We start from the raw sequence: 25,489 nt of genomic DNA, 5'->3' as shown, positions 1-25,489 counted from the left end.
ATGTATATTTGTATATAATATATAATAATAGTATTATTATTATATATAACTGAATCGCTGCTGTGCACCTGAAGCTAACACAATATTGTAAATCAACTATACTTCAATAAAAAAGACATTTCATTAAAAAGACTTAAAAATGGTTAAAATGATAAATTTTGTTAAGTGTATTTTACCACAATAAAAAATAAAAAATAGAATAAATGTTACTACTTTTATATCAAGACATTTCTAAATCAATCTCATGGTGTAGATGTTATATGATGTTAACTTTTCTTGAGATGCTTCTTCCGGAAAGCTAGAAAAGTGGTTGTCTCTCTGAAGGGAGAGGACTTAGACTTTGTTCTTCCCCATTCGACTAAGTACCTATTAGGTAAAACCCAGCCCACAACTCACATCCCTATCGCCTTTCCCTCATCTCAAAGAGAACATTTTTTTTCACAGAACAAAGGTGCTTTCTTCTGCTCCACCTTCAGGTATTCTTTGATGAAAATCTCTTCCCCTACTTATAATTTTAAAAGATCCTTGCATGTGTTTCTTTGAAATAATAAGCTCATACTGCTAATAGGAAGAAATGTGTATGTAACATAAACTAAAAATATTTCATCTTAGAAAGTAGAATTTTTTTGACATAAGGGTACTAGGTAAATATCAAGGTTTGTTTTTAGGCAAATTCTTTCTAATTGGAGTCCCAGTATGAGAATATTTTTAATAAATAGTTTTGATAAATAATTTATAAATTAAGAGAAGTTTGGGAGTTGGATATATCAAGATTTTAAAAAATCCTTTATAAGACACTTATCTATGTATATTAGCACTTGAACTGGTACTAGCCACAATACAGAACAGGTATTTTGATAGAGATACATGTAATAGCTTTTACATGTAGAAAAAGAGAATTTTTTTTTTCCTGTAGAATATACAGATGTCTTTCAACAAGGAACATGAAGAAAATGCATATTTGAGGTCTGAAATAATATCCCTTCATGAAGCATCAGAAAAAGCACAGGTAAATCTTCCCATTTCTCTAGTGTTTAGATGTTAATTTTGTTCAGTTAAAGAACCAAGAACCAAGATTAATCCTGGTTACATGAATTCATACCATTGCCATCATCCAAAATTTTTATTTCCATAAGATTTACTTCATTTGTGAAACATCATCAAATTAACTACATTTCCCATTTCACCCTCTAAATTCCTGTGATACGTAGGTATTTGAGATATACTGCTAAAACATGCACTAGTTTAAACTTTGCCTTGTTTGCTTTCTGATTTACTCACTAAATGTATGCCTTTTATTTCCCCCTATGAAACTCTAAGCAGTTCAATGCCAAGGGCTATCTTATACTTTCTTTGTATCTTCTATGGCAAAGCACAGTAGGAACCTAATAAATACTTGCTGATTTTGGAGTTATGTGTAATCATTTTATGTGGGATAGTGGTTCCCAAATTCAGCTGACGTTTTCTGTACATGCATGTACATGGAGAGGAGTCACCACATATGCAAGCAACCGAGTTATTTCTCATAGGGCCCAAAGAAATAGTATCCATCGTTTAAAATAATTTTTTGTTAGTACAATTTGATTATTTCAATGTTAGGATCATAGTGTTGTTATGCTCTCTTTATGATAAAGAAAATACAAAATGTGATCTTTCATAAAATAATAACAGTTACTACTACTCTTACTATAAATGATAGTTAACATTTACTGAATCCATACTACAGTCATGGCACAATTCTAAGCACTTTATGTTACTAACAAATTGTAATCCTCTCAATAGGACTTCTTTAGAACTATTATTATTCCCATTTTAAAGATAAGAAAGTTGATATACAGAGAGGTTTAATAATATAGCTAGGGCTTCCCTGGTGGCACAGTGGTTAAGAATCCGCCTGCCAGTGCAAGGAACAGGGTTCAAGCCCTGGTCCGAGAGGATTCCACATGCTGCAGAGCAGCTAAGCCCGTGTGCCACAGCTACTGAGCCTGCTCTCTAGAGCCTGCAAGCCACAACTACTGAAGCCGTTGAGCCTAGAGCCCGTGCTCTGCAACAAGAGAAGCCACCGCAATGAGAGGCCCACGCACTGCAATGAAGAGTAGCCCCTGCTCACTGCAACTAGAGAAAACCAGCATGCAACAAAGAAGACCCAACACAGCCAAAAATAAATTAAAAAAAAAAATATATATATATATAGCTAGTAAGTGACACAGTTGGAATTTGAGCCAATCTAGCTGTAAAGAAAATTAGCTATTTCTTTTCAAGGAGCAAGAGTTCTCCTCTGTCTTACCCCCAAGTATTCATTGATAAGTAGTTTGTGCACCTGGTTATAACTTTAAAATGCCCATGAATGTATTCCTGTCTTATGATGCTGTCCCACTTATGATGCTGTCCAGATAATCTTTATCTCTCCTTTCTTGTTACTGTTTTTTTGAGTGTTTTTTCTATTAACCCTTCAGAGTTATTTGCCCCATCCTTAAAGAGTTTATACATTAAAACATAAGATCCTTACCAAATATACTTTGCAAAAATAACTGAGAATTAAGATAAATATTTTCCACAGGAATACAAATTTCAAAATACCAAAAGGGCAAGAGAATTATAAACTAACTATATGTATGATAGATGTGTTACAGAAAAGATTTTTGTTTTATTTTGGAAGGTTAATCTTGTGAAATGGCACAGTGATCTGTATTTGCTTTTTTGAATACCGTAATTGGTGATGAAGGAGCTTAGATATTTTTTTATCAGCTAAACAATTCTGAAAGCTCATCATCCAGTTTTGAGAATGAAACATTGGCCATGCATCTACATTGTAAATTCCATTCTGTAGATGTCTTGCTGTAATTGACCAGCATTCAAAATTATGAAGAATGGAAGATTGGTAAACTGCCAAATGCTTCAGTTGTTCCACTGTATCAACAAATTTCCCCTTTTAATTTACAGTTGTTTAGGATGATGACTGCAAATATTTGAAAGTATTTTATAATCTAATGAAATATCAATTGGGATTAGGTTAAATAAATTAGGTTCACATGTATGGTGAAATACTATGCCATTGTTAAAAATGATGATACGTGAGTAAAAAGACTTATTTATTGGAGAGATCTGTGATTTGCTGTATATGTTGTCTTAGGTTTTGAATGACCAACTGACTAGAAAGTGTGCAGAGCTGAACAGAATGCTTCAGACTGTTAGAATGGAAAATACCAGAATCATTGCTGACCACCAAGCCATTCTGCAGGTATTCATTTTTAACACTAGTCAATTTCTGGTAGAGTCATCAGGAAGCCTCCTTGGCTAAGAGATCAGGAAATACAAATAGCCAACTGGATACATAAAATATTTTAGCAATTAGTTTCAAGGATTTTTCTGAATTATTTTATTTTTTAATTGTTTTCTGTTTTCATCAGAGGGGTCATTTGGCCTTACACTCAATGCTTTCTTAATGGTTTCTTCTCAAATATCATTACTTTAGGAAAAGTAATTACCTGTCCCAGTATCGATAGAATCATGGAGAATACTTATGACTGACCCTAAAGTATTTACCTTTTCCCCAAAGACCTGTGTTTTCCCATTTTGCTTATGCCATTCCCTCTGCTGAGAATGGTCTTTACTTCATTTTCAACTGTTTGAGATTGTGTTCATTCTTTAAGACTCACTTTCACCCAGAAGCTTGATCACTCCAATCAGAAAGAATCAGTTTTGTCTTTTAATTTCTACTTCTAGGACACTAAACAGGCTGTAATAATAAGGCTCTCTCTCTTTTTTTTTTTTTTTTTGAGCATACTTACTACATACCAAGCATTGTGCTAAGGATTTTACATATATTACCTTCTTTAATCCTAGCAGTTACGTAAAGGGATATTTGTCATCCTCGTTTTACAGATAATAAAAATAAGATTTAGAGAAGTTAATCAACTTGCCCAAAATCACCCAGCTAGTATAGGGTGGAGCCAGATTTAAATCTAGATTTGACTCCAGACTCAGTGTTTTTAATCATTTATGTTATGTTGCTTCTCTTGTTCTGCATCCTATAGTAGTAGTTTATGTGCATGGCTCATTTCCTGTACTACATTCCTAGGACATTGTCTTACATATCTTTGTTATTACCCATAGGGCTAAGCGTGTTTTGCACATAACAGGTACTCAATAAGTATTTTTTATTCAGCAAGCATTTAGTGTTTATCTCATGCAAGTATGTTGCTAGATCTAGATAGAATTATGGCAGTGAACAAGACAAGTCCCTACTTTCATGGAACTTACAATTTAGTAGACTGAATAATGTGACTTACGTATGTAACACTTTCACAAACATTTTAATACTTTGGAATGTGACACAAGTGAGATCCCATTTTACCAAGTATGAAGGTGTGAAGGTTTACCTTGCAATCAAATATTGTTCAAAAAGAAGTGTTTTAAAATATGTTTACAAATATAATTATTAATATGTACTATATTTACAAAAGCTTTATAAATTGTAGGTAGAGGAGGTGTGCATAAAAATGCTGTTTTGATAATTGAAAATAGTAAGCCAGAGAAAATTGTGCAAAACAGTTATAGACTTTTGCTGTAGCAATATCTGAGTGCAATTTCAGATACTGTCAAAAGAATTTACACTAAACTATGAAACATGATTGTCCCTGGAGAATGGAATTATTTGGAAGAGATGTGGGGGAGATAGAGGTGGAGCGATCATTTCACTTTATATACGTTGATATTGTTTTACTTTCTAAAATATAGTATCATGTTGAAATTTTAAAGTACCAAAATATACTTAATATAGTTATAAAAAAATCTTTTTTGGAGTATGGTTTCTTTACAATGTTGTGTTAGCCTCCACTGCACAACAAAATGAATCAGCCATACACATACAGATATCCCCTCCCTCTTGGACTTCCCTCCCATTTAGGTTACCACAGTGCATTGGGTAGAGTTCCCTGTGCTATACAGTATGTTCCTATCAGTTGTCTATTTTATACATGGTATCTAAAAATGTGTTCATGTTAGGAGTTTTATAAATTTTGCAGCAAGCTGGATAAATAATGCATCTTGATTATTGGCTAGAAGAGCTATAAAATGATAGAATTGTGGTCAGGTCAGGGTAGGTACAAAGAGCAAGCTGGACATTAAGATAAATTCTTTTAAAAAGGAGTTTTATTTATATAAATTAAATTTGTCTTTTGTAAGTATCAGTATCTTTGATCAGTTGTTTAGAGTGATACCCTATCAAATGACTTCTGGCATCTCAACTTTTAATATTGCTTCTAACACTCAGGAAGAACAGAAAATGATGACACAGACATTTCAAGAACAAAACTTACTGCTGGATGCAGCCCATGCCGGTATCACAAATGAGCTACAGACTGTTCAGAATGAGAAAACACAACTCCAAATGCATCTGTAAGTAAAACTGTGGGCAACTTTTGCATCTTTTGTTTTTGCATTTGTATTTCTTATCTTTAATGAAAATGTTTAATTCTGCATTTGCTGGGCCAGTCACAAAAATAAAGACTCTGCCCAAAAGGAACTAGTTTTGTTAGAACATTTCGGTAACTGCTCTCAGGAGGAGATATGTTGTGTAAGAACATTTAGTCTTTCTGTTAAAGAAGAACTCTCGTTCAGCTTTCATATCTCCTTGTTCTCTTCCTGCAGGGACCATTTAGTCCTTGAGCATAACCAGTGTATCCAGAAAGCACAGGATGCTGAGAAGAGGGCAGCTGTGCAAAAAGAGCTGCTAGAATCAACTATTGCAAGATTGCGAAGTGAACTGGAAGCATCAATACAAGAGAAGACCTCTCTGCTAGAGGAGAAAGAAGGACTTCAGAGAGAGGTAGGTAGAGGCAGATTTATGTTACCTCCTGGTTGTGGTGGTGATCTTGTTTTAAAATTTTATTGTAAGTGCAAAAGACAAGAAATACAACCCAGATGCAGTTTGTCTGAGTTGCCCATGAAAGAGATCTTTGGGTGGCTAATCTGTGTCTTTTAGCATGTGAGTGCACTGTGCCAAATAGTTACCCTTATATAGCATGAGTGAATGTTAACTAACCATTCACACATCCTCATGTTAGTTAAGGAGTCAGATTTAAAACTCGATTTTCCCAGTAGGAGTGGGACAGTGTAGTGGAAACAATGTAAGGGGAAACAGCCCTGTCTTCCTAGTTAGGAAAGAACCAGCAGAGTCTGACATGTAGACGTGTCTCTCTAATTTCAGGGCTATTTGTGAAGTCTGCTCTGCCTCAGAGACTCCCCGAGTAGCCCCTTTTCTGAGTGGATGTGCTATCTCTGCAGTGTAGGTATTAATTGACATGCAGGGTGTATCTGCTATAGTAGAGCCTGTCAGCTGTTTTTAAAATGACCCATTTCTTTTTTTCCCTTCTCTTGGGCAGGTTAATAAAACCGAGAAAGAAATAGCAGAAGAAAAATGCAACTTGGAAAAGGAATTAGCTAAAAGCAAGGTATTCCACATTTTATTTGTTGTTATGTCATTATATTTAATTCCTTCTGTATTGCTGCCTCCTGTATCAGCTTATCTTAATGAGGAGATGGGTTATTTTGTTGAATACCAAAACATGGGGGAAATAGAGAAGCCACAAAGCTGGATGCACTTGGAGCACTCCAGTCACTTCAGCATAAGGCTGCGTCTGGGGAATGTTTGCTTGTTGAGCATCTCGTGTTTGCCAGTGAGTCATCACTGCCTCGGACCCTAGTGTTCACCGAGTAGCTTAGCCAGGGAGTCCCCTGAGAGTGAGCTAATGGGCCTGTGGGCTGCAAAGGGATGATTGCTGACGATGCTGGTGTTTTTCTTTGTTTGTTTTTTGTTTTTTTTAAAAAAAAACTAATTTAAGCTTCCTAACTTGTTAGCACTTGCCACTTTATTTGTGAGATACCCCTTTCTGGGTTCTATGAAGGTAGAATGGCCATAGAAACAAATAAAATCCTTATTCAAACAAAAAAAATCTTTAAGACATTGCTCTTTGCATTTCAAAATTTGAAGAGGGTAAAGATTATGTATCACTATCATCTAGAGAATATATCTGGAGCATCAAGGACTATCAGCCCATCCCCATTCAATAAACCCAGCAACAGGTGTCGGATATAGTCATCAAGCCTTGACTGTTTCTTGACTCAACTAAATAGCATTCTTAGTACCATATATGTGAACTTTTAGTTTAAGAACTGGGGAGAGAAGAAAAGCTAAATTCTGAGCTGGAGCTCAAAGACAGTTCACTAAGCTGGCAGGTACCTTCTGTGGTTTAGTCACTCATATCTAGTGATTTGAAAACAGTCCACCCAAAAAATCTTTTAAATAAAGCTGACTTCCTGTGGCAAGGACTTTGCTGGTGTCAATGTGGCCTCAAATATGTTTTTTAAAATTTGGGAATTTGGTGGATACTATTAAGTTCATTAATACTTTTTGCTTTAAAATGCTAGTGAATATTTCATGGCTAAGGCAAATGCTATTTGTGATTAAAACATGGTATTATTATTTTGCTTCTCTGATTTCATTTGTTTTAATGTAGACTAAGTGTATGTTCATGGGGCTGAAAGATACTTGCTCGTTAGAGAGGTTCTATTAAGCCAAATGACAGTGCTTCTACAGAGTTCCGTTTTTTGGCCTAACTTGATATTTTTTACATGTGTACTCATTGTAAAGCTATGTTTTCTTAAAGTCAGGCTTATTGAGTTATAAATTAGAGTGAAATTCACCCTTTTTTTACTGTACAGTTCTGTGAGCTTTGACAAACACAATCATGTAACCACCACCACAGCAATCGAAATATAGAACATTTCTATCACCCCGGCAAGTTCCCTTGTGCCTTTTAGTAGTCATCCTCTTCCTCCATCCCCATCCCCTGGCAACCACTGATCTGTTTTTCTATCGCTGTAGTTATATCTTTTCCAGAATATCATATAAATGGTATCATACAATATGTAACGTTATAAGTCTGGCTTCTTTTATTTAGTATAGAGCATTTGAGATTTGAGATTCATGCATGTTACTGTATGTATCAGTAGTTTATGTTCTGTTATATCACAATTTCTTTACCCATTTGCCAATTGAAGAACATTTGGGTTGTTTCCAGATGTTGGCAGTTATGAAAAAACCTGTATAAATATTCATATGTGAACATGTATTTTTATTTCTCTTGGATACATATCAGGAATTGGACTACTAGATCCTACAGTAAATATATGTTCCACTGTCTTCCAAATGATGTGTGCCATCTTGCATTCCTACCAGGAATATATGAGTCCCAGTTTCTCTGCACTCTCACCAGCACTTGGCATTGTCAGTTCTTTTAGTTTCAGCCATTCTGATTGGTGTGTAGGGGTATGTCATTGTGGTGGACTTTGCTTTTCTCCAGTGACTGGTAATATTGAGTACCTTTTCATCTGCTTATTTGCCATCAGCAACTTAAAGTGTCTCTTCAAATCTTTTAACCATTTTTAATTCAGTTGTTTGTTTTCTTATAATTTATTTTTCAGAGCTTTAAAAATAGTGTCATATTAATTCTCATGTAATAGTTATTGCTATTTGTATATAAACAAATTTTATATGTGCTTTACCTACTTTTCTTCTATATTATGCCTTTTCATGCTCTTTTAAAGAGCAGAAGTTTTATATTTTGATTAAGTCCAGTTTATCAATTTTTCAAATTTTATGGATGATACTTTTTGTGTTGTAGCTAAGAAATTTTTGCCTAATCTAAGATTACATAGATTTTCTCCTTTGTTCTCTAGAACTTTTTTGTTCAATATTAGATGTATGATCCACTTCAAGTTAATTTTTGTATATCATGCAAGATGTAGTCCAAGGTTCATTTATTTTTAGGTGGATCATCTGATTGTTTCAGTACCTTTTATTATTGAGATATAGTTAATATACCATAAATTCACCTTCTTCAAATATACAAGTTAGTGATTTCTTAGTATATTCACAAGTTTGCACAAATACCACCACTATCTTATTCTAGAACCTTTTTTATCATCCTAAAAAGAAGCCTAGTACCCATTAGGAGTCACTCCCTATTTACCCCTGCCCACCTCTGGCAACTACTATTCTACTTTCTACCTCAATGGATTTGTCTGTTCTGGACACGTCATGTAAATAGAATCAAATAGTATGTGGCCTTTTGGGTCTGGCTTCCTAGCATGATGATTTCAAAGTTTGTCCATATTGTAGTGTATATAAGTACTTCATTTCTTTTATGGCCGAATAATATTGCATGAATATAACACACTTCATTTATCCATTCATCAGTTGATAGACATTTAAGCCGTTTCCATTCTTTGGCTATTAAGAATAATGCTATGAACATTTGTGTACAATTCTTTTTGTGAGCATATGTTTTCAGTTCTCCAGGAACAAAACTACTGGGTCATGTGATAACTCTGTTTATCATTTTGAGAAACTGCCAAACTGTTTTACAAGTAAGGTAGTTGCACCATTTTACAATCCCACTAGCAATGTATGAGCATTCCATTATCTACGTCCTCACCTAAACTTGTTTAAAAAAACTTAAAAAAAAATTACACCCATCCTAGTAGGTGTGAAGTATCTCATTGAGGTTCTTTTTTTTTAACTGAGGTGAAATTCACACACTATAAAATCAACCATTTAAAAGTGAACAATTCAGTGGCATTTAGTACAATATTCACAATATTTTGCAACCACCACCTCTGTCTAGTTCCAAAACATTTCAGTACCCCAAAAGGAAACCCCATACTCATTAAGCAATCACTCCTTATTCCCTCCTTCCCCCAGCCCCTGACAGCCACTACTCTGCATTCTGTCTCTATGGATTTACCTATTATGGATATTTCATATGAATATAATCATACAATATGTGATCTTTTGTATGTGGCTTCTTTCACTTAGCATAATGTTTTTGAGGGTCATCCATGTTTTTGTATCAGTATGTATCAGTACTTCATTCCTTTTTATGGTTGAGTAATATTCATTTTGTGTGTGTTTGTGTGTGTGTGTTGAGTTGGCTAAAAAGTTTGTTTGGGTTTTTGGTAAGATCTTACCGAAAACCCAAATGAATTTTTTGGCCAACCCAATATACGTATGTGTGTGTGTATACATGCACACACACACGTATATATATGTACACACACACACATACCACAATTTCTTTATCTGTTGATGTTTGCATTGTTTCTGCCTTTTGGCTGTTGTGATTAGTGCTGCTATAAACACTTGTATGTGTATTTGTAAGTACCTGTTTTCATATCTTTGAGATATATAGCTATGAGTGGAATTGCAGGGTCATATGGTAATTTTATGTTTAACTTTCTGAAGAACCACCAGACTGTTTTCCACAGTGCTGAACCATTTTTTCTTCCCACCAGCAGTGTACAAGGGCTCCAGTTTCTCCACATCCTCACCAACACGTTATTTATTTATTTATTTATTTGTTTTATTTTTGGCTGTGTTGGGTCTTTGTTGCTGCACGTGGGCTCTCTCTAGTTGCATCGTTCAGGGGCTACTCTTCCTTGTGGTGCGCGGACTTCTCATTGCAGTGGCCTCCCTTGTTGTGGAGCACGGGCTCTAGGCTTGCGGACTTCAGTAGTTGTGGCACATGGGATCTAGAGTGCAGGCTCAGTAGTTGTGGCGCACGGGCCCAGTTGCTCCGCGGCATGTGAGATCTTCCTGGACCAGGGCTCGAACCCATGTCCCCTGCATCAGCAGGCAGATTCTTAACCACTGCATCATCAGGGAAGGCCCTATTTTTTGTTTTTTGATAATAGCCATCCTAGTAAGTGTGAAAGTGGTACCTCATTTTGATTTTGATTTGCATTTCCTTAATGGCTAATAATGTTTAGCATCTTATTATGTGTTTATTGGCCATTTGTATGTCTTCTTTGGAGAGCTGTCTACTCAGATCCTTTACCAATTTTTAAAGTGGGTTATTTAATGTCTTTTAATTGTTGAGTTGTAAGAGTTCTTTATATATTTTGGATGGTAGACCCTTATCAGATATGTGACTTGCAGACATTTTTCTCCCATTCTGTGGGTTCTTTTAAATTTTTTTGATTTTTATAAAGTCCAGTTTATCACTTTATTCTTTGGTTGCCTGTGCTTTAAGTGTCACATCTGAGAAACTGTTGCCTGATCCAAGGTCACAAAGATTTACACCTTTTTGTTTTGTTTTGTTTTTATATTGGAGTATAGTTGATTAACAATGTTGTGTTAGTTTCAGGTATACAGCAAAGTGATTGAGTTATACATGTACCTATTCTTTTTCAAATTCTTTTTTCCATTTAGGTTATTACAGAATATTGAGCAGTTTCCTGTGCTATACCGTAGGTCCTTGTTGGTTATCTATTTTAAATATAACAGTGTGTACATGTCAGTCCCAAACTCCCAATCCATCCGCTCCCCCACCCTCCCCCCTGTAACCATAAGATCATTCTCTAAGTCTGAATCTGTTTCTGTTTTGTAAATAAGTTCATTTGTATCTTTTTTTTTTTTTTTTTTACATTCCACATATAAGCGATATGATATTTGTCTTTCTCTGTCTGACTTCACTTAGTATAATAATCTCCAGGTCCATCCATGTTGCTGAAAATGGCATTATTTCATTCTTTTCAATGGCTGAGTAATATTCCATTATATTTATGTACCACATCTTCTTTATCCACTCCTCTGTCGATGGACATTTAGGTTGCTTCCATGTCTTGGCTCTTGTAGACAGCGCTGCAATGAACATTGGGGTGCATGTATCCTGTCAAACCATGTTTTTTTCCAGATATGTGCCCAGGAGTGGGATTGCTAGATCATTTTAGTTTTTTAAGGAACCTCCATATTGTTCTCCACAGTGGCTGCACCAATTTACATTTCCACCAGCAGTGTAGGAGGGTTCCCTTTTCTCCGCACCCTCTTCAGCATTTATTGTTTGTAGACTTTTTGATAATGGCCATTCTGACTGGTGTGAGGAGATATTTCATTGTAGTTTTGAGTTGCATTTCTCTAATAATTAACAGTGTTGAGCATCTTTTCGTGTACCTTTTGGCCATCTGTATGTCTTCTTTGGAGAAATGTCTATTTAGGTCTTCTGCCCATTTTTTGATTGGGTCGTTTTTTTGGTATTGAGCCACATGAGCTGTTTGTATGTTTTGAAGACTAATCCCTTGTCGGTTGCATTGTTTACAAATATTTTCTCCCATTCTGTGGGTTGTCTTCATTTTGTTTATGGTTTCTTTTGCTGTTCAAAAGCTTTTGAGTTTAATTTGGTCCCATTTGTTTATTTTTGTTTTTATTTTCATTACTCTAGGAGGTGGGTCAAAAAAGATCTTGCTGTGGTTTGTGTCAAAGAGTGTTTTTCCTATGTTTTCCTCTAAGAGTTGTATAGTGTCCAGTATTACATTTAGGTCTTTAATCCTTTTTGAGTTTATTTTTCTGTATGGTGTTAGGGAGTGTTCTGATTTCATTCTTTTACATGTAGCTATACAGCTTTCCCAGCGCCACTTATTGAAGAGGCTGTGTTTCCTCCATTGTATAGTCTTGCCTCCTTTATTGTAGATTAATTGATGATAGGTGTGTGGTTTATTTCTGGGCTTTCTATCCTGTTCCATTGAATTATATTTCTGTTTTTGTGCCAGTATGATACTGTTTTGATTACTCTAGCTTCGTAGTATGGTCTGAAATCAGGGAGCCTGATCCCTCCAGCTTCATTTTTCTTTCTCAAGAGTTCTTTGGCTATTCAGGGTCTTTTGTGTCTCCATACAGATTTTAAGATTTTTTGTTCTAGTTCTGTGAAAAATTCCATTGGTAATTTGGTAGGGATTTCATCGAATCTGTAGATTGTCTTGGGTAGTATAGTCATTTTGACAATGTTGATTCTTCCAATCCAAGAACATGGTATATCTTTCCATCTGTGTCATCTTTGATTTCTTTCATCAGCATCTTATAGTTTTCAGAATAATGGTCTTTTGCCTCCTTAGGTAAGTTTATTCCTAGGTGTTTTATTCTTTTTAATACGATGGTAATTGGGATTGTTTCCTTAATTTCTCCTTCTGATCTCTCATTGTTAGTGTATAGAAATGCAACAGATTTCTGTGTATTAATTTTGTATCCTGAAACTTGACTGAATTCATTGATGAGCTCTAGTAGTTTTCTGGTAGCATCTTTAGGATTTTCTATGTATAGTATCATGTCACCTGCAAACAGTGACAGTTTTACTTCTTCTTTTCCAGTTTGGATTCCTTTATTTCTTTTTCTTCTCTGATTGCCATGACTAGGACTTCCAAAACTGTGTTGAATGAAAGTGGTGAGAGTGGACATCCTTGTCTTGTTCCTGATCTTAGGGGAGGTGCTTTCAGCTATTCACAGTTGAGTATGACGTTAGCTGTAGGTTTGTCATATACAGCCTTTATTATGTTGAGGCAGGTTCTCTCTATGCTCACTTTCTGTAGAGTTTTTATCATAAATGGGTGTTGAATTTTGTCAAAAGCTTTTTCTGCATCTATTGAGAGGATCATATGGTTTTTATTCTTCAATTTGTTGATGTGGTGTATCACGCTGATTAATTTGTAGCTACTGAAAATTCCTTGCATCCCTGGGATAAATTCCACTTGATCGTAGTGTATGATCCTTTTAATGTATTGTTGGATTTGGTTTGCTAGTATTTTGTTGAGGATTTTTGCATCTGTGTTCATCAATGATATTGGCCTGTAATTTTCCTTTTTTGTGGTATCTTTGTCTGGTTTTGGTATCAGGGTGATGGTGGCCTCATAGAATGAGTTTGGGAGTGTTCCCTCCTCTGCAGTGTTTTGGAATAGTTTCAGAAGGATAAGTGTTAACACTTCTCTAAATGTTTGAAAGAAGTCGCCTGTGAAGCCATCTGGTCCTGGACTTCTGTTTGTTGGGAGTTTATAAAGCACAGTTTTAATTTCAGTGCTTGTGGTTGGCCTGTTCATATTTTCTATATCTTTCTGGTTCAGTCTTGGGAGATTATATTTTTCTAAGAACTTGTCCATTTTTTCTAGGTTTTCTATTTTATTGGCATATAGTTGCTTGTAGCAGTCTCTTATGATCCTTTGTATTTCTATGGTGATTGTTGTAACTTCTTCTTTTTCATATCTAATTTTACTGATTTGAGCCCTCTCCCTCTTTTTCTCGATGAGTCTGGCTAAAGGTTTATCAATTTTGTTTATCTTCTCAAAGAACCAGCTTTTAGTTTCATTGATCTTTTCTGTTGTTTTCTTTGTCTCTATTTCATTTCTTTCCGCTCTGATCTTTATAATTTTTTTCCTTCTACTAACTTTGGGTTTTGTTTGTTCTTCTTTCTCTAGTTGCTTTAGGTGTAAGGTTAGGTTGTTTATATGTGATTTTTCTTGTTTCCTAAGGTAAGATTTTATTGCTAGAAACTTCCCTGTTAGAACTGCTTTTGCAGATTTTGGATCATTGTGGTTTGGTTTTCATTTGTCTGTTAGTATTTTATTTCCTCTTTGATTTCTTCAGTGATCCATCGGTTGTTTAGTAACATATTGTTTAGCCTCCACATGTTTGTGTTTTTTACAGTTTTTTCTTGTAGTTGATTTCTAATCTCATAGCGTTGTGGTTGGAAAAAATGCTTGATATGATTTCAGTTTCCTTAAAGTTACCAAGACTCGCTTTGTGATCAGTCCTGGAGGATGTTCCATGTGCACTTCAGAAGAATGTGTACTCTGCTGCTTTTGAATGAAATGCTCTATAAATATCAGTTAAGTCCATCTGGTCTAATGTGTCATTTAAGGCCTTTGTTTCCTTATTGATTTTCTGTCTGGATGATCTGTTCTTGGATGAAAGTGGGGTGTTAAAGTCCCCCACTATTACTGTATTACTGTCAATTTCTCTTTTTATGGCTGTTAGTATTTGCCTTATATATTGGAGTGCTCCTATATAGGGTACATATATGTTTTCAATTGTTATAGCTTCTTCTTAGATCGATCTCTTGATCATTATGTAGTGTCCTTCTTTATCTCTTGTAACAGTCTTTATTTTAAAGTCTATTTTGTCTGATATGAGTATGGCTACCCCAGCTTTCTTTTGATTTCTATTTGCATGGAATATCTTTTTCCATCCTCTCACTTTCAGTCTGTATGTGTCCCTAGATCTGAGGTGGGTCTCTTATAGACAACATATATACGGATCTTGTTTTTGTATCCATTCAGCCATTCCGTGTCTTTTGGTTGGAGCATTTAATCCATTTACATTTAAGGTAATTATCAATATGTGTGTTCCTCTTGCCATTTTCGTAATTGTTTTGGATTTTGTTTTTTTTGTGGGTTTTTTTGGCTGCACTCCTTGTTTTGGGAAATCTTAGTACCCTGACCAGGGATTGAACTTGGGACATGGCAGTGAAAGTGCCAAGTCCTAACCACTGGACCACCAGGGAATTCCCTGGATTTGTTTTTGTAGGTCTTTCTTCTTTCCTTCCTCTTTTGTTCTCTTATTTTGTGATTTGATGACTAACTTTAATGTTGTGTTTCGATTCCTTTTTCTTTTTTGTGTGTATCTATTGCAGATTTTCGGCTTATGGTTCCCATGAGCTTTTGATATAGCAGCCTATATATAAAGAAGATTGCTTTAAGTTACTAGTCTTTTAATTTCAAATGCAATTCCAATATCCTGCATTTGTGCTCTCCTCTTCTCACAGTTACTGGTTTTGATATCATATTTGTGTGCAGATGATTTCCTACATTAACTGTATGTTTGCCTTTACTGGTGAGCTTTCCATTCATAATTTTCTTGTTTCTAGTTGTGGCCTTTTCTTTTCCACCTAGAGAAGTTCCTTTAGCATTTGTTGCAAGGCTGGTCTGGTGGTGCTGAATTCTCTTGGCTTTTGCTTGTCTATAAAGCTTTTGATTTCTCCTTCAAATCTGAATGAGAGCCTTGCTGGGTAGAGTATTCCTGGTTTTAGGTTCTTTCCTTTCATCACTTTAAATATACCTTGCCACTGCCTCTGGCCTGCAGAGTTTCTGCTGAGAAATCACTTGATAACCTTATGGGAATTCCTTTGTATGTTATTTGTTGCTTTTCCCTTGTTGCTTTTAATATCTTTTCTTTGTCTTTAATTTTTGTCAGTTTGATTACTGTGTGTGCTGGCATATTCCTCCTTGGGTTCATCCTACCTGGGAGTCTCTTTGCTTCCTGGACTTGGGTTACTGTTTCCTTTTCCATGTTAGGGAAGTTTTCAGCTGTTATCTCTTCAAATATTTTCAAAGGTCCTTTCTCTCTCTGTTCTCATTCTGGGAGGCCTATAATGTGAATGTTGGTGCATTTAATGTTGTCCCAGAAGTCTCTTAGACTGTCTTCATTTCTTTTCATTCTTTTTTCTTTATTCTGCTCCATGGCAGTGATTTCCACCATTCTGTCTTCCAGCTCATTTATCCATTCTTCTGCCTCAGTTATTCTGCTATTGATTCCTTCTAGTGTATTTTTCGTTTCAGTTATTGTATTGTACATCTCTGTCTGGTCTTTTGTTCTTCTATGTCTTTTTTAAACATTTCTTGTATCTTCTCAGTCTGTGCCTCCATTCTTTTCCTGAGATATTGGAACATCTTCGATATCATTACTCTGAATTCTTTTTCCGGTAGATGGCCTATCTCCACTTCACTTAGTTGTTCTTCTGATGTTTTATCTTGTTCTTTCATCTGGGACATATTCCTTTGCCGTCTCATTTTGTCTAACTTTCTGTGATTGCGGTTTCCATTCCACAAGCTGCAGGATTGTAGTTCTTCTTGCTTCTGCTGTCTGCCCTCTGGTGGATGAGGCTGTCTAAGAGGCTTGTGCAGGCTTCCTGCTTCCTGGCCACTGGTGGGTAGAGCTGGTTCTTGTCCCTCTGGGCAGGGCCATGCTCAGGAAGACTTTAAGCAGCCTGTCTGCTGATGGGTGGGACTGTATTCCCGCCCTGTTCGTTGTTTGGCCTGAGGCGTCCCAGCACTGGAGCCTACAGGCTGTTGGGTGGGGCTAGGTCATTGGGAGGAAATGGCAGCCTCCCTCCAGGAGTGCTCATGCTAATGATTACTCCCCACAACTACTGCTGCCAGTGTCTTTGTACCTGCAGTGAGCCACAGCTCCTCCCCTGCCTCTCCAGGAGACCCTCCAATACTAGCAGGTAGGTCTGGCCCAGTCTCTTATGAGGTCACTGCTATTTTTCCCTGGGTCCTGGTGCACATGAGACCTTGTCTGTGCCCTCCAAGAGTGGAGTTTCTGTTTCCCCAATCCTGTGGAATTCCTGTGATCAAACCCCGCTGGCCTTCAAAACCAGATTCTCTGGGGGCTCCTCCTCCTCTTACCAGGCCCCCACGCTGGGAAGGCTGACATGGGGCTCTGGACTCTCAGTCCTGTGGGAGAACTTTTCAGGTATAATTACTTTCTAGTTTGTGGGTCGCCCACCCAGTGGGTATGGGATTTGATTTTATTGCAGTTGTGCCCCTCATACCATCTTGTTGTGGCTTCCTCTTTGTCTTTGGATGTAGGGTATCTCTTTAGGTAGGTTCTAGTGTTTTATTGTCTATGGTTGTTCAGCAGTTAGTTGTGATTTTGGTGTTTTTGTATGAAGGAGTGAGCTCATGTCCTTCTACTCCCCCATCTTGCAACTGTCATCCTGCACCCATTTTTTATTCTAAAAATTTTATAGTTTTACAGACTACATTTTGATCTTTGATTCATTTTGTGTTAAATTTTATATATGGTATGAGGTAGAGGTTTAACTTCATTATTTTGCCTGTGGATATCCAGTTATCCCAGGACGATTTGTTGGAAGACTGTTCTTTCTATTGAATGATCTTGGCTCCCTTGTCAAAATCTAGTTAACCATAGATGCATGGGCTTATTTCTGGACTCTCAATTCCATTGCATTGATATATATGACCGTACATATGCCAGTACCACATGGTCTTGATTACTGTAGCTTTGTAATAAGTTTTAAAACTGAGATGTGTGAGTCCTCCAACTTTATTTTTTTTTTGAGATTGTTCTGGCTATTCTGGATCCTTGCATTTCTATATGAATTTCAGGATCAGATTTCCCATTTCTGCAAAAAAAGAGGAGCTGGAATTTTGATAGGGTTTGTATTGATCCTGTAGGTCAATTTGGAGAGTATTGTGATCTTAACAATAGAGTATATATTTTCTCTATATAAGATTGTGCCATTTGCAAATGGAGATAGTTTTTTTTTTCCCTTTCCAATTTGTTGCCATTTGTTTCTTTTTCTTGTGTAATTGCTTTGGCTAGAACCTCCAGCCATGAGAGGTTGAATAGAAGTGATGAGAGCAGACATCCTTGTTTTGTTCCTGAGTTTAGAGGGTTAGCTTTCAGTTTGGCACCGTTAAGTATGATGTTAGCTGTGTGCTTTTCCTAAATGCCCATGATCAGGATGAGGAAATTCCCTTCTATTCCTAGTTTGTTGGGAATTTTTATCATGAAAATATGTTGAACTTGTTCAGTTGCCTTTTCTATATCTGTTGGAATAATCTTGTGGATTTTGTCCTTTATTCTATTACTAAGGTGTATTACATTGATTGATTTCAAATGTTGAACCAGGTTTTCCTTTGGGGGATAAATTTCACTTGATCATGGTGTATAAACCTTTTCATATGTTGTTTGATTTGGCTTGCTATTATTTTGCTGAGGATTTAAAAATCTATATTAATAAGGGTTATCCCATAGTTTTTTTGGGTTTTTGTCTTGTGACGTCTTTGGTTTTGGTATCAAGATATTCAATAATATTGGCCTCTTAAAACGATTTGATAGTGTTCCCTCTCCTTCTATTTTGAGAAGACTTTGTGAGGGATTGGTGTTAATTCTTTCAGTGTTTCGTAGAATTCAGCAGTGAAACCATCTGGTTCTAGGTTTTTCTTTGTGGGGAGTGTTTTGTTTTTAATTATTATTATTGATCCAGTCTCTTTATTTGTTATAGTTCAATTCATATTTCTACGTTGTTTTTTTTTTTTGAGGTTCAGTCATTTGGGTCTTTCTAGGAATTTGTCCATTTCATCTAGGCTATGTAATTTATTGGCATGCAGTTGTTCATAGTAGCCCCTATTTTATTTCTGGAAGTTCAGTATAATGTCTCTTCTTTCATTTCTAATTTTAGCAATTTGTGTATTCTTTATTTTTTTTTCTTGGTTAATACCACAGTGGTTTGTCAGTTTTGTTGATCTTGTCAAAGAACTAACTTCTGGTTTTACTGATTTTCTCTATTGTTTTTCTCTAGCCTCTGTTTTATTTCTGCTATAATCCTTATTATTTTCTTCCTTTTGCTTGCTTTGAGTTTGCTTTTCTTTTTCTATGTTTTTTTTTTTTTTTTTTTTTTTTTGCGGTACACGGGCCTCTCACTGTTGTGGCCTCTCCCATTGCGGAGCATAGGCTCCAGACACGTAGGCTCAGCGGCCATGGCTCAAGGGCCCAGCCGCTCCGTGGCATGTGGGATCTTCCTGGACCGGGGCACGAACCCATGTCCCCTGCATCGGCAGGCAGACTCTCAACCACAGCGCCACCAGGGAAGCCCCTTTTTTCTAGGTTCTTAAGATGGATGCTTAGGTTATTGATATGAGATATTTCTCTTTTTTTAAATATAAGTTTATACAGCTACAGATTTCCCTCTAAGCACCACCTTAGCTGCATACCATACATTTTGTTTATCATGTTATATGTTCATTTTCATTCATCTCAAAATATTCTTTAATTTCCTTTGTAATTTCCTCTTTGACCCATTGGTTATTTAGAAATATGTTGTTGAATTTCCCCATATATGTGAATTTTCCAAATTTCCTTCTTTTATTCATTTAATTTTATTTCATTGTTGCTGGAGAACATACTTTATATAATTTCAGTCCTTTCAAATTTATTGAGAGTTGTTTTATGGTTTAACATGTGGTATATCCTAGAGCATGCTTCATGTGCACTTGAGAAAAATGTGTATTCTATTATTGTTTGGAGGCGTGTTCTAAAGATGTCTGTTAGGTCCAGTTGCTTTATAGTGTTGTTCAAGTCATCAGCTGTTTCTTCATTGATCATCTAACTGTTCCACCTATTATTGAAAGAGGGATATTAAGTCTTTGTTAGTGTTGAATTGTTATTTCTCCCTTCAATTCTGTCAGTTTTTGCTGTATTGTTTTTGCTTCATTGGGGTTGTGTCGTTAGATGCAACTGCATTTATAAATGTTATCTTCTTAATGGGTTGATCCTTTTTTCAGTATATAATGTCCTTCTTTATCTCACAGATTTTTGTCTTAATATCTACTTTGTCTCATGTTAGTGTAGCCACTCCAGCTCTTTTCAGATTACTGTTTACATCATATATCTTTTTCCATCCTTTTATTTTCAACCCATTTGTGTCTTTGGATCTAAAGTCTGTCTCTTATAAACAGCATACAGTTGGGTCTTTAAAAAAATTTATTCTGCCTGTCTCTGCTTCTTAGTTGGAGTGTTTAATCCATTAATATTTAACATAATTACCCATAAGGTAGGATTTACATCTGCTACTTTACTATTTTTTTGTATGTTTTATGTGATATTTGTTCCTCTGTTTCTCCAGTACTGCCTTCCTTTGTGTTAAGCAGATATTTCTGGTGCACTATTTTAATTCCCTTAACCTTTCTTTTACTATATATTTTTGATTTATACATAACAGAGTTACAAACAAAAACTACATATTTATATGTCTTCTCCATGTACCTATGTTGCTACATTTTCTGGTACCCTTTATTTCTTTATGTGGATTCCAGTTATTATCTAATCCCCTTTTATTTCAGCCTGAAGAGCTCCCTTTAGCATTTCTTACAGGGCATTTTTTTTTAGCCTCACAGTCTAGACCCCACCAAAGGGTGGACACTGATAAATTATCCCACACAATTTAAATTGGGATTAAAGAGAATTGACATCTTAGCAATATTGTATCTTCCTAATACAGGGACACAGTAAGTCTCACCATTTTATTTAGGCTTTTGATTTATCTTGTCGGCATACTGTAATTTTCAGCATGTCAAATATTGGACATATTTTTTTCTTAGATTTGTACCTAAGAATTTCATGGATTTTGGTACTGTTATAAATGGAACTTTTAAGAAATATCAGTTTCCAATTGTTTGTTGCTAATATATAGAAATACAATTGATTTGACCTTGTATCCTTCAACCTTACTAAACTCACTTATTCTAGGATTTCTTTTGTAGATTCTTTGGGATTTCCTATGTAGACTATCATGTCTGTTGTAAGTAGAGACAGTTTTATTTCTCTCTTTCCAATTTCTATGCTTTTTATTACTTTTTCTTACCTTGTTGCACCAGCTAAGGCCTCCCGTATGATACTGAATAGGAATGGCAAAAGCAGATATCCTTGCCTTTTTCCCAGTCTTAGGGGAAAACATTCAGTCTTCCACCAATACTGATACTAGTTGTAGGTTTTTACAGACATAATTTATCACATAGAGATGGTTCCCTTTCACTTCTAGGTTACTGGGTTTTTATCATAAATTAATTTGAATTTTGTGAAATGCTTTTTCTGTGTGTGTCTATTGAGATGGTCATGTGGTTTTTCTTGTATAGCCTATTGATGTGGTGAATTATAGTAATTAATTTTGAATGTTGAACAAGCCTTGTATTACTGGAATAAACTACACTTAGTCCTGATTTGTTTTCCTTTTATATATTGCTGGATTCATTTTGCTAATATTTTTTGGAGTATTTTTGCATCTATATTTATATGCTTGAGTTAATATATAAATAAGTACCAAGTACCAGAAGGACTTTCACTTCTAGTAAATGTACACTATGCAATTTGTAATAACTCTCCGGCTAAAGACAACTAAAAAGCAGTGAAACATATTCATAAGATGCCATTTATTTTACAGTTAAAAATGTCATTTTAAAAACAAGATAATATTTTTGGATCTGGCATAGAATTCTTTTCTCTTTTTTCGTCTAAAGGTAGACATAAATGCATTAACCTGCAACCTGCAGACTCTAGAGGAAAAGAATAAGCAACTGGCAGATCAAATTGCTTCCCTAGAACTTGAGCAAGCAACTTCTGATTACCATTGGGGGTATTAAAAGTCAGTCTAAAGTAGCAATTAATGACTATGAGTTTTAGAAAACAATCAGAAATCAGGAGATGGGTTTCCTTCTTCTTTTTTTTTTTTTTTGATAATTATCACAAGTCTGAATAATGCAGGTTAAATATGTCAGAGAGCCCTATGGTATTCAGACAATAGAGGATTTAGGAAAACAAGAGTTTAAGACAGCCTTTAAATGTCTGCCTACACAGAGGATCTATAATGCTGAAAAGCACCCATATTTCTAACGTTTTAAAATATTTTCTTTTCCATAAATTGTGAGGAACAAACTTGTATTTTTTTTCTCTTTCTGACAGTTCCATCTGTTAGGAAATCAATAGTAAGTTGGATTCCTAAAAGCTATTTGACAAGGTCAATCCATTACAAATAAATGGTAGGATTCTTAAAACATCTCCAGGTGAAGGAGATTTAAAGAGATGATTGTTATGTTAAACAGCTAATAAGTTTCCCATGTGCTTCTGAATACTTGAGAAAGAATTAGCCATTGCTTCTGTAACATGCAAATCATCTTTCAAAATTCCAAAGAAGGCGCTGATGTGAAGTCTGCCTTAATCCGAAATAAATTCTTTCAAACTCTGTCATAAGCTGCTCATTACTTCAACTATAAAAAATTACAGAGACTAAATCTAAATCCTGGGACTTCCCTGGTGGTGCAGTGGTTAAGAATCTGCCTGCCAATGCAGGAGACACGGGTTCGAGCCCTGGTCCAGGAAGATCCCACATGCCACGGAGCAACTAAGCCCGTGCACCACAACTACTGAGCCTGCGTTCTAGAGCCCGCGGGCCACAACTGCTGAGCCCTCGTGCCACAAGTACTGAAGCCCACGTGCCTAGAGCCTGTGCTCTGCAACAAAGAGAAGCCACTGCAATGAGAAGCTCATGCACCCCAATGAAGAGTAGCCCCCGCTCACTGCAACTAGAGAAAGCCCGTGTGTAGCGACGAAGACCCCATACAGCCAAAAATAAATAAATAAAAATTAAAAATATATGTATAAATACTCTTACATTTTCATGGCTTTAGAGCCAGACTATCTATGTTTCAATTTTGGCTGTGACCTTGGGTGTGATCCTTAACCTCTCGGAGCCTGAGTTTCTTAATCTGTCAAAATGGGGATAATCATACTATTATTAGGAGGTTGTTGAGGTTAAGTAAGTTAATACATGTAAAGCATGTAGAGCATTGCTAACATTTATTGAATTCTTAGTATCTCAACTGTCTCAGAAGAAAGCTTATAAGTTCCTATCAGAGCAGCAAGGTGCATTAGCTCTAATTCCTGGTACTGTCTCAAACCATGCCTCCCTCCCCCAAGATTAAAGATTCATCCATGTCCTTTCCTGTTGGCCAGGCCTCAGCTGGGCTTATCCACCCACCTGGTTTGGGTCTCTCTGGAAGACCATATCTCAGTCTGCATGATTCTTTCATGTCTCTACTGCCAGTGAGCAGGACTGTGGCCTTATCCTATTAGTGACTTTGACGGGTCTTGCAAGTGATTTGCTCAATGTTGATTCTTGCCTGTCCACAGCACCTCTTGATTAAGGTCTCCCAGTGATATCCCATACCTCAATTCCAGCTTATATGTCTATGCATAGAACCTTCTCTGACCAAGCCTGCCTGGAAGTGCTTCACTTGGCTGTATGAGTCTTGAGAGGTTAAGAACTTTTTTTTTTCTTTTTTCAATCCGAGCAATGTTATTAAACCTATTGCCATTCAATGCCGGCAGTATATTTTTGTTCTTTGAGAATTAACACTTGAAATTCTCAATAAAAACTACCCTCCAGTATAACCTCTTACTGATTTTTAGAGATATACATATGAGTGTGTTGTGTATGCCACACCACAGATTTAAATTCAGACCTGGTTACAATACTTGGCTCCATTTACTGTGTGACCTGGGCAAGTTCTTAACCTCTATGGCCTTCAGCGCCAAGGGGATCTCCCCTAACTGTGGGGTTCTACTGTGCATACGCATATCAAAATAGTTACTACATTTCTAACTACTAAGTTAGAAATTGACCTGCATATGTATCTGCCTTCACTCTCTTCTAATGCAAGAAGAGTAGTTACTCATCTGTATACTCTCTTGCCTACCATAGCGCCTAATCCATAATAGGTGTTTAAGAAATGTTAATTCGGTAGAGCACAAAGAGGGTCATGTCTGTCTTACCAGGCTGTGAGGATTAAATGTCATACTGTGAGTAAAGTGCCCCTCACAGGGCCAGCATATACAGTATACTTGTATAAATATCATTTCTTCTTTTTCTCACACTTCCTAATTTTAGGTTTATGTTTGCCATTTCAGACTTTAATGACTGTGTAATTTTTAAAATTTTTTATTGAAATATAGTTGATTTACAATGTTGTGTTAATGTTTGCTGTACAGCAAAGTGATTCGGTTATACTTTTATATTTTTAAATATTCTTTTCCATTGTGGTGTATCACAGGATATCGAATATAGTTCCCTGTGCTATATAGTAGGACCTCGTTGTTTATATATTCTATATATAATAGTTTGCATCTGCTAACCCCAAACTCCCACTCCCTCCCTCCCCCATTCTCCCCTCCCCCTTGGCAACCACAAGTCTGTTTGCTATGAATGATGGTGTAATTTAAGTCCGTTCGTTACCACAGGCAGGCATGCAGGGAAATGCAATGAGAAAAGATCCAAATGTGAAAAAGTTATTATTCCTGGATTCAAGTTAAATGACTATTTGCCCCACTTCTCATTTGTATTTTAAACACACATTTTCAAATGGTAGCACCAGACAGAAGTAGAATTAGTTGCATACACAACTAGGATTATAATGACTTGAAATTAAACAATGTATTAAATGTAGTATTTCTCAAAACTAGGGTGGCATTCAGTCAGTGTATACTTGTGAGGGTGACAGAGTTGGTTCCATTTGCGGGGGCCTATGTCATACTGGTTGTTAAACATTTTGAATAAAATTCCTACTTAACAATCTACTTATAAAACAGCTTTACCAAGATGCTACTATCTCTTGGTTTTATGTATCCTTCTAACAGCTTCTGCTAACTTATAGAGCTTACCCAGATGTTTAAAATTATTTTAGAAATCACTTTGTGGCTTACTGTTGATCCTTGTCAACCTACCTTTCATATCTTAAGATAATTCTTTCCGTGTTAGCTTCCTGCTTTTCCAAGGAGTGATGTTTTTGTGCTTGAGTTAAAATGTATATTCTAACCATTAGTATTTTTCTTTGTATGCCGTTTCTCAGGTGATACTCCAGTTTCTGTTTTGCTCTGTATATTAATAATCTTTATAGTATATTGCCAAGATTATTTAAGCAAAGGTTACATTGAGTTCTGCACTCCACAACTCAGAATCTGAGATATTCACTCATTTAAGTGGTCTCTCTCTAATTTCTGGTGTTCCATCAATTTTCTTAAGTACAGGGC

At 36.1% G+C, this 25,489-nt stretch overlaps 1 protein-coding gene across 1 annotated transcript in view; it reads left to right on the top strand.

The window, feature by feature from the left end:
• Nucleotides 1–25,489, top strand: part of CCDC150 (coiled-coil domain containing 150) — an 88,653-nt gene that overhangs the window by 14,056 nt on the left and 49,108 nt on the right. Inside the window, 5 exon segments of the mRNA XM_089916550.1 lie at nucleotides 915–1,009; nucleotides 3,134–3,241; nucleotides 5,276–5,400; nucleotides 5,653–5,830; nucleotides 6,387–6,455. Of these exon segments, the coding sequence (XP_089772676.1) occupies nucleotides 915–1,009; nucleotides 3,134–3,241; nucleotides 5,276–5,400; nucleotides 5,653–5,830; nucleotides 6,387–6,455 (575 nt within the window).

The sequence above is a fragment of the Delphinapterus leucas genome, chromosome 8 (assembly GCF_059928025.1).
Source record: "Delphinapterus leucas isolate spDelLeu-1000000601 "Yukka" chromosome 8, BTC_Dleu_Yukka2, whole genome shotgun sequence".
Classification (NCBI taxonomy): domain Eukaryota; kingdom Metazoa; phylum Chordata; class Mammalia; order Artiodactyla; family Monodontidae; genus Delphinapterus; species Delphinapterus leucas.
The sequence above is the reverse complement of the archived record's forward strand: the minus strand, read 5'-3'. Positions and strand labels throughout refer to the sequence as shown.